At 25.5% G+C, this 9,764-nt stretch overlaps 1 protein-coding gene across 1 annotated transcript; it reads right to left on the bottom strand.

The window, feature by feature from the left end:
* Positions 1-5,781: 5,781 nt before the first annotated feature.
* Positions 5,782-8,596, bottom strand: LOC134836092 (sister chromatid cohesion protein DCC1). The gene is made up of 3 exons (XM_063851289.1): positions 8,485-8,596; positions 7,495-8,429; positions 5,782-6,257 (listed from the first exon to the last, which is right to left on the bottom strand). Exons 1-3 carry the CDS (start codon positions 8,567-8,569, stop codon positions 5,994-5,996), a joined length of 1,284 nt encoding a protein of 427 aa, XP_063707359.1. The 5' UTR covers positions 8,570-8,596; the 3' UTR covers positions 5,782-5,993.
* Positions 8,597-9,764: the final 1,168 nt, after the last annotated feature.

Raw genomic sequence — 9,764 nt, 5'->3', positions numbered from 1 at the left:
AAAAAATAATAAATTTTCATTAAGCTTTTTTCTTAATTTTAATAATCAAATTAATATTGAATAAATTTTTATAAACTTAGAATATTTTTAATTTTTTTTTTTATTCTCATCAACTTATTGCACATCAACCCTCACATTGTAGCAAAATTTACACAAAAAATGCCTTTAACGAGTCATACAGGAAAACAAAGAAACATATAGCTCACTTTGATGCGTATCTAAGAATGTTAATAGTATTTTTATTATTTTTTTTAGCAGAATCTCTTTATTGTTATAAAAAACATGTTTTTATGAGTCGATTTTGTCCTTAGATGGCAAGATTACAATCTAATCGGCTCATAAATTTCACGTCAAATCTCAAAATAAATAGAATCCATTGTGATGATTGATTTAGCGTTCGAGACAAATAACAACCTACGACAAGATATTTCACATTGAACTGAATTTATGAGCATTACGACGGATGAAAATGAAAACAAAAAAGCATAAACACGTTTTTGACACACATTCAGGCCTTTCTTCGTATTTTATGCTTTTTGTGATATATTACTCCTTTGTTCAGCTTCGTATATAATTTACATAATCCGCGTGCACTCTACTTTTGTAAAACAAAAAAGTTATTAAATAAAAGTGAATCTTGTCCATTTAGACTGTAAAATCGTTTCTTTTTTATCTTTCTCGTTCATGAATGAATGTTGGTTAATAGCAGTAATGATGATTATGTTATTATGTTAAGCTATTACAAGTAGACGGTTCGCAGTAGCGCTGTTGTTGTTGTTGCATACAAGCGTAAGTAGTTTGTTTATTTTTTAATACTTGCGGCGAATATATAGGTTAAAAAGGGTCATGCACCTGTTTTTTTTTATTGAATGTCGTTAAAAGTTGATCAATAGCTTCTTTAATTTTTTTTTTGGTTAAATTTTTTCAAGAGATTATTTATTATTTAGAATTTTTTAGTAAGTTTTTTTTTGTTTTTATACAAAAAATTTTTTATTTATTTTTCTTGTTTTCATTTAAAAAAAAATATTGAGAATTATTAAAGAGAAATTGAGAATTATATATTTAAATAATATTAAATTGTAAAAGAAAAAAAAAATTTTGAAATAATTTTTTTTTTGATTTAATATTTTTTTTAGTAATCAAAATAAATAAATAAAATTAAAAATCATTTTTTTTCCTTAATTTTTTTTTTAAATCGAAAACTTTATTTTTCATTTAAAAAAAAAAATATATAAAGAAAAGTCGTAACTGAAAAAAATACAAAAAAATAAAATTAAATATTTTTAATTAAAAAATATTCATTTAACTTATTTGTATCAATTTTGCTTGTTTAAATTTACTTCAAATTATAAATTTTAATTTTTTTTAAATAAATTTTATTTAATAAAACTTTTTTATAATTTAAGTTCAACTAATTTTTAATAATAATAATTTATTTAAATGGCGTATTTAAATTTTTATTACATTTTTCTTGTATTTTGTATGAAAATATGAAAAAAAAATATTAATTTTTCTTTTTATTATTTTGAAATTCTATTTTTTATTTTTTAATTTATATAATTTAAAATTTAATTAAATTATTATAATTTAATTAAATTTATATTTGGCCTAAATATTTAATTATTTTTTAATTTAAAAATATTTTTTTTTAAGTAAAAAAAATTTTTTCCTTTAAAAATTAATCATTTAATTTAAAATTTATTTTTTTTTAATTAATAAAATTTTATTATATATTTTTATTTTAATTATTTAATTTAATTAATTAATAGTTTTTTTAAATTTTTTTATTTATAATTGTTTTTGTTTTATAAAATTTTATTAATTTTATAAAAATTATTTAATTAATTCAATTAAAATTAATTTTAAAAAAATTTTAAAAATAAAAAAAATTAATTTTAATTTTAATTTTTAATTTTATTTTTTCATATAAATTAAATAAAAATATAATAATTAAATAAAATAAATTATAAATAATTTTAAATAAATTAAAATTAATTAATTAAATAAATAATTTAAATTAAATAAAATTTAAATTAAATTATTTTAAAATTTTAATTATTTTTTATCTTTTGATATATCTCTTCATTCTTACCTCTTAATTTATTTCTTCTCAAGTCAAATTCTCTCATGTCACAAATCCATCAACACGAATTAATTACATAACCACAAAGATACCTTCGAACTTAAGAATAGAACAATTTCGCGCCATTTATCACTTCCAAGGCTAACTTTGGTGAGTAATGTGACAGATTGCGTGTGCGTCAACCATTAGAACAGGATTAAGAACTCTTTAAAAAAAATATCCATTAAAAAAAATTAAATGCTTAGTTTCGTTTTTATTGATTGGCTTCATTGATGTCTGGATCAAACACACCTTTGGAGCAATAAAATCGATGTTTATCTCGCGAAACATTGACCGGCGCTCCATTTTCGTCGTTTCAACTCCAAAAACAAATAAATCGACTGACATTGACCTACGACTATTTCTCTTCGGTAATATTTCGCGTGGGTTTCCTAAAAATTAAATAAAAACATAAAAAAATAGATTTACTTCACATAAATTTAATTTTACGAAAAATTGCATAAAATTACTCTACATTTTTTTAATTCAATGATACTTTTACTTTTTTTTTGTTTTTTCGCTATTGTTGGCACTTCAATTGTGTGTTTGCAATAAACTCGTCATTAGCCAATCCTCACTTCACCTGTGTTAACTGTTTTTGACACGGTTTTGCCGCAAAAACCATCAAATTCTCCGCTGCTGAAAAAAAATGGTAGCAAAATTAGGCATCAATATGTGGGTCAAAATTGATTGAACAAAAAAACGTTCATTGCATCATCTAACGCTCAAAAGGTAAATTATTGTCAAATTTATTGCTTTAATGGTTCTTTTGTCTTAAAAGTTTACGAAGGTTTGCTTAATGAGAGCTCAATCGTGTGTGTGGCGCTAATTGCGACAAAGGTCATCAAAAAATTACCAAAAATAAAAAAAAAATAATTTTTCATGAAAAATTTTGTCAAGTGAATAAATTTTTTGTCACGCGACATCCACACGAAGATATCCATCAAAGAGACGACAAGTGCACATTTTCAAGTTCATTGTCGGGTGATATCATCAATATGCAGTTTATGGATTGTCAGAGTCATGCTTCGAAAAAAAATGTAGGCTAGACGATGGTCGAACATTAAAAAGTCGTTAACACCCAATTTGTGAGGAATTTTTTGAGATTAAACCATTTTTTATTCAGGCTATGCACTTTATTGACTTTGGCGCATAAAGTTATTGACGAGTTACGTGCACTTTGGAGGATCCCGCGTTGCATGTGTGCAATAATAAAACGGAATTATGACTAATCTGGCATGAGTTGGGGGTTTTGATTGATTGAACAATGAGGCGAATTTATGACTTTTTGACAATAATTTTATATTAAATTTTTTTTAATGGAGATTTTACAAGAAAAATTTTTTGAAATTTTATTTTTAATTTTTTTTTTTGGTTTTTCGTCAGAATTTTTTAAAAAAATTTTTCAAGTAATAAAAATAAATTGTAAAAAATCAAAAATTTTAGATATTAAAATTCAAAAAGTTTTAAAAGAAATAAAAATAGGTGAAAAACATAAAGAATTAAAAGTTGAAAATCAAAAAAAAAATAAAATGAGAAACTCAAAAAGAAATTTTAATTTAAGAAAATTAAAAAAAAAATAAAAAAGTTGAAAATTAAAAAAAAAATTAAAAAAAATTTTAAGTAAAAATTGAAATCTGAGAAATTTTAAAGCTGAATGATTCAAAGGAGAATTAACAAAAAAAATTAAAATTTTGAAAATCAAGAGATTTAAAATTTTTAGAAATTCTGAAAAAGTTAAAATTAAATATATAAAAAAAAATTTAAAATTTAAAAGATTCAGAAAAATTAAAAACTTTATGAAGTATAAAAGTTGAGAAATTAAAAAAAAAAAAAGAAATTTAGAAAAAAAAAATTAAAAATATAAAAAAAAATTTGTTCAAAATTTGAAAATCGCCTTTTCGCTAATTCAAATTAAAATTTTTAAAATGATTTTTTTTGAAAATTTCAAATTATTTCTGAAAATATTGCCATTTGAAACATTTTTTTATATTCTTTTAGCTGAAAATATGCGAAAAAATTGAGTTTTAATAATTAAAAAATTCAAGAGTAAAATCTAAAAAATAAGTTGTTGAGAAGTTGAAATTCTAATAAGAAATTAGTAAAATCAAATATAGATATAAAAAAATTCTAAAATTTAAGAAGAAAACTTAAAAAAAAATAAATATATTAAAAAGTTGAAAGATTTAAAAAATTTTCGAAATTCTGAAAAATTGAAAAATTTTAAAGCTATAAGATGAAAAAAATTAAAAAAAATTTAAAAAGATTCAAAAATTTTTAAATTTCAATAATCTAAGAGGTTCAAAAAATTAATCGATAAAAATTTGAAAATCGCCTTTTCGCTAATTCGAGCTAAAATTTTAATTTCTAAATAAATTTATTTCTTTAATTTTGTCATTCAAAACATTTTTTCTTATTCTTTCAGCTTAAAATACGAAAATTATCAAAAAAAAAATTGTTTCCTGATTCCTTTTACGTCTTTCATGCATTTTATTTTAAAACAAAAGTGAATGACCATTAACAATATTTTCGTTGCATTTCTGATGTCTCACACTTGTCTATGGATTTTTGTTCAGCAAAACAACATCATTACCATTTTGTGACCGATATGTTGGCAGAATATCAATTAGCTCCATGAAAAAAATTATCATTATATAAGTCGCATTGATAGAACAAAAAACTGTCATTTACTTATCGCAATTTGTGCTGTAATCGTCGAACACGGGCCGAAAATGAAAGTGATAATTGCTATTTTGGTAACTTTTGCAGTTGCGACATATGCTGATGTCAAGGCGCCATATCCGCCATCGGGATGGAAACCGCAGGGAGCACGTTTGGAATTACCCACGGAATATGGAGCGCCTTTCAAACGCCCGGAAAATCTCGTTAATGTAAGAAATTTCATAAAATTTTAACAAAAAAAAATAAATTTTTGAATTTTTAGCAAGTAACTTTCACAACGGAAGCCACAACTGAAGCAGATTACGAGACAACGACACTCGATCGGGCTTATTTGCCGCCCGAGACGACAACAATCAATGCTGAGGAAGAACGCGGCGATCCAAGAGTTTTTCAAAATTTGCCGGGACTTGAACCTCCAAAGGAGTTTTCGACACAAAAACCTCAAGCAGCTCGTTTTTCTGAACTTGAAGACTTCAAAACGCAATTTTTCGCTTCTCAATATAATTTACAATTCGCTCCGAGAAACGGGCAACTGAGATTAGGAGTCAGCAACAATCGCCAAAGTCGTTTAGGAAAGTTGGAAGAAGAACAAACGCCCGTCGCTCCCGTTCAACAGCAATATGGACCTCCAACAACGACGCCAGCTGCCAAAGAAACCGATCAAGTTGAAGAAATTTCTGAAGAAGAACAAGAAAAAGTATGAAAAATCTCAAAAAATTGCATAAAAAATTAATTTTTTTGTTAATTTTCAGCCAAAACAGGATCAAACCAGTGCCGAAGACGAACAAGAAGATGATCAAAGCGACTCAGAATCGCAAGAAGAGAGTTCCGAGGACTCTGAACCATCAATTGCCGTTGCAAATGCCGTTCAAACAGGTCAATATTACATCTTAGCACCCGACAACACGCTTCAAAAGGTTCAATTCCGCACTTTACAAACGGAAGATGACAGAATTAACCACGGCTTTACTGCTCAATTGCGGTATCAACCTGTTGAACCCATCAAACCGCCCGTTTATGGCTATAACGAAGACGGAATGTTGGTTCGAATTCTCCGAAAGTGATGAATTACCTTATTTATTGATTCTTTTTTGTTATTTTTTTGCAAATAAATTGAATTTTTTGTCGGTCGAACGACAAGTGAATTTTTATTATTTACAAATTATTTTTTTTTCTGACCATGACTTACTTAATGCTTCGAAACGTACAATCGAACGCCGTTAACAGTGAGAGATCGCGCGAATTTGGTTAAAATTGTCGTAACTGATAACTGCGGAGTTGTAAAGTATTCGATATAAGGCTCGATTTCGTCGAGAGACCATCGCTCTTTTGTGCGAAAAAGGATTTTGAGACGATCATGAATGTTTGTGGGCATGTCTTCTTCATTAAGAGACTTGACAACTTCCTGATTTCCCGTTTTGTCGATGATTCCGATGCCTTTGAGAACGTTTTCCTAAAAATTTAAAGAAAAAATGTTAAAATTCAAATTTTTATTATTAAAAAAATTAATTATCAAAAATTAAATAAAAAATATTCTTTTAAAATTAAAAAAAAAAAAATAAATAAAATTTTAATTAAAAAATATTAAAAATTAATTTTTTTATTTAAATTTTTTATTATTTATATTTTATAAAAAAAATTTTAAATTAAAAAAAAAATAATTAAACAAAAATTAAATGCAAATGATTAAAATTCAAACAATTAAAATTAAAAATTATTTTTAAATTTTTAATGCAATAATAATTATTTTTTATTTAAAATTTTAGAGAAAAAGTGGATAAAAAATTATTTGAAATTAAAAATAATTATTTTTCATATAAAAAATTAAAATGATTAAAAAACGTAAAATTAAAATATTTTTAATTTTTATAATTAATTAATTATTTAATTTATTTATAAAAAATTTAAAAAATTGAGAAAAAAAACAATTAAAAATTTATTAAAATTAAAAATATGTAATTAATTTCTTTTTATAAAAATTAAAATAAAATAAAAAACGTACAATATTAAAAAAAATATCTAAAAAATTTATTTATTTTTAAAATAAAAAAAAAAGTTTTAATTAAAATTTTTGATTTTAATTATTTGCATTTATTTTTCCAGGTATTTTAAATTAACTTAATGTGATTCAAACCGAAACGGGGCATTCGAAATTTTGCGAATTTTTTTTTCTAATTTTAAATTTGTTTGTATAAAAAATTGTAATAAGAAAAAAAACAATTTTTTAATTTTTTAGAATTAAAATTAAAATAATTTTATTTTTTTTTATAAAAATATTTTTCAATGATATTTAATTTAAATAATTAATGAAAATAATTAAATAATTAATTTTAAATAATTTTTTTCTTCTTTTTAGAAGTTTTAATAAAAAAATTATTTTAAATTCTGAAAACATTAGTTCAAAAATTTTCGAAAAATTATTCGTTTTTTTTTTAAATTTTTTATCTGTAAAATAAAAATAATAAAAATTGAAATAAGACACAAAATTTTTTATAAAAATATTTTTCAAAATAATTAAATTTTTTTTTTTAAATATTTTTTAACAATATTTAATTTTCATTATTTTTTTTAAATTTTATTATTAAATTTTTTAATTCAAATTTTTATTGAAATTTTTTTTTATAATTTTTTTTTTAATTTTTAATATTTTTTTAAAAATTTATTAATAAAAGAAATGTCAAAATACTTACATTAATGCTCATTCCTTCAGGCATCGCATTCATCCAAGTCTCCATAAACTCCCCATATTCAAATTTCAATCCAGGTTTCAGGATATTCATCAACAAAATCTTCGAAACTGCATCTTCTTTGTACTTGAAAAATCCCTCCTTCTCACTTTTCTCCGTATAAACATTAAATAATCCCGTAACTACGTCTTCCGGCGCCAATCCTTCCAACGAAGCAATCGTAACTTCCTCATCAATCTCATCCAGCGCCCACGAATTCTCCGAAATCAAATTTACCATCAACGTCACGATCCGATATTCATAAGCTGGATCCAAAATTCTGATAAATCCCTCAATATCGATCGCTCGATGAAGTTTCAAGCCTTCTGTGAACTCAGCGTCGCTACATTGCGCCGTATCTAGAAGCTGATTGTACGTGAAAAGTAATTTTTTGTTGATGGTGTGTTCGTTCTCGGGTCCCGAATATCTCGCGAGCTGAAGCAAATCCATCGTTTTGCGATAACGAGGCTTAATTAACGTGCATTCAAAGTATTCGTGGAAGACTTTTTTCACTTCGCGTCGCTCGATGCTGTCAAAAGGCATAAATTGGGATGTTGGTTCTTCATTTTCTTCTTCGTCGTCTTCGAAACTCTTCTCGAGAGACTTGTTCATGCCGCCTTGCGCTGATTTGATGGGCGACGTACTTGTGGCTTGAGCAAGTTTCAAATCGGGGATCAGGAGAAGGCTGTTGGAAATTTCGGCGATTTTGATGTCGTACGTTTTTGAGGCGGAACAAAGCACAGCTTTCTCATTTAGACCCCCTTTGAGGTAGAAATCTTCACCTTTTTCGACGTCAGCGAGCAAATTGGGGTTTAATTCAAGCAACATGAAGTTTTCCAACTCTCCCGTGTCTTTTGGGAAGTAAATTGCTTGGTTGATATTTGTTAAATTTTTCTTGTCTGAAAAAATTTCGATATAAAAATTATTTTTTTTGTTGAAATTGAAAATTTTTACCTATTTTTGCATATTTTAGCATCTGATTGACATCTTGGAGCGTTCTTTCGTACAATTCCGGGGGATTTGAGGACTGACTCGACATCTTGCCTTTGTTTACGTTCAATTTCGCGCCAATTCGTGGGGTGTGTTCGAAAATATCGGTCAACTCGAGAATACCTAATGTAGAGAATGCTAAGAGAATTTAAAAATTTGTTCTCTTAAAATTTTTTTGTTTTAAATTCTTATTTTTGAAAATTTTTAACTGAAAGTGTAAAAATTTTAACTAATTTTGTATTTTTATACACTTTTATTCTATAATAATCATTTAAGAGTCAAAAAAAATCTAAAAATGCAACCAAAAATTGTCGAAAAACATATTAAAAAACTTCAAAAATTTAAGAGAAATTGTGTTCTCTTAACTTCAAAATAAGCATTCTCTTAAATTATCTACATTTTATCATTTCAAAACCGTTAAATTTTCAATAAAAAACAAATTTTGTGCAGAAAAGAATCCCCAAAGGATAGTTTTGGGTAGTTTTCTGTTGAGAAAAGGATAAATCGCACAATTTATCAAAATTTCATATAAAAATGAGATTTTGAAAGTCTTTTAATTTTAAGATTTTTCCACAAAAACATAAATAAAAAAAACAGATAATAATTATTGAAAAGGCTCTTATGTGTGGCAGGAGTGTTGCATGGGAAAGGTCGTGTCGCGGCACCTTCTCCAATGTTTCGACACATTGTTGTCAAACTATGGGAAGGTGCTCGCGACATACATCCAATTTGCTTCCAATGGACGTCTTCTAGCATACGACACCCATTCCGCTGAGCAGCACTTATCTACACGTGGCTGCGCGAAAATTTCAAAGATTGCCCGAGAAAAAGATCTCTCCGTCGGGGCAGTACAGCAGAATATTGCCCGTGCGTTAATTCGCAAATTAAACGCACAAAGTCCGGGAGAACTGCCTCAATTCGTTCTGTGTAAGCAATTTTTGTTTATTTTATTTTATTTTGTTTTATTTATATATATATATTTTTTTTTCATTATAGGAACCAGCCCTTTTAATTTAAAATAATTTTAAAAATTTAAAAATTAAAAATTTAAATATAAATGTAACAAAAAATTTAAATTTTAAAACTAAAAAATTTTTAAGAAATATGTAACAAGAAAATTTAAATTATAGATTAAAAATTGTAACAAATTTCCACCTTCTCCAATGTTTCGATACATTGCTATCGAACTACGGGAAGGTGCTCGCCGCCTTCGTCCAACACCAGTCAAACGGAAGTATTCTCGC

Source organism: Culicoides brevitarsis, chromosome 1 (genome assembly GCF_036172545.1).
Source record: "Culicoides brevitarsis isolate CSIRO-B50_1 chromosome 1, AGI_CSIRO_Cbre_v1, whole genome shotgun sequence".
Taxonomy (NCBI): domain Eukaryota; kingdom Metazoa; phylum Arthropoda; class Insecta; order Diptera; family Ceratopogonidae; genus Culicoides; species Culicoides brevitarsis.
The sequence above is the reverse complement of the archived record's forward strand: the minus strand, read 5'-3'. Positions and strand labels throughout refer to the sequence as shown.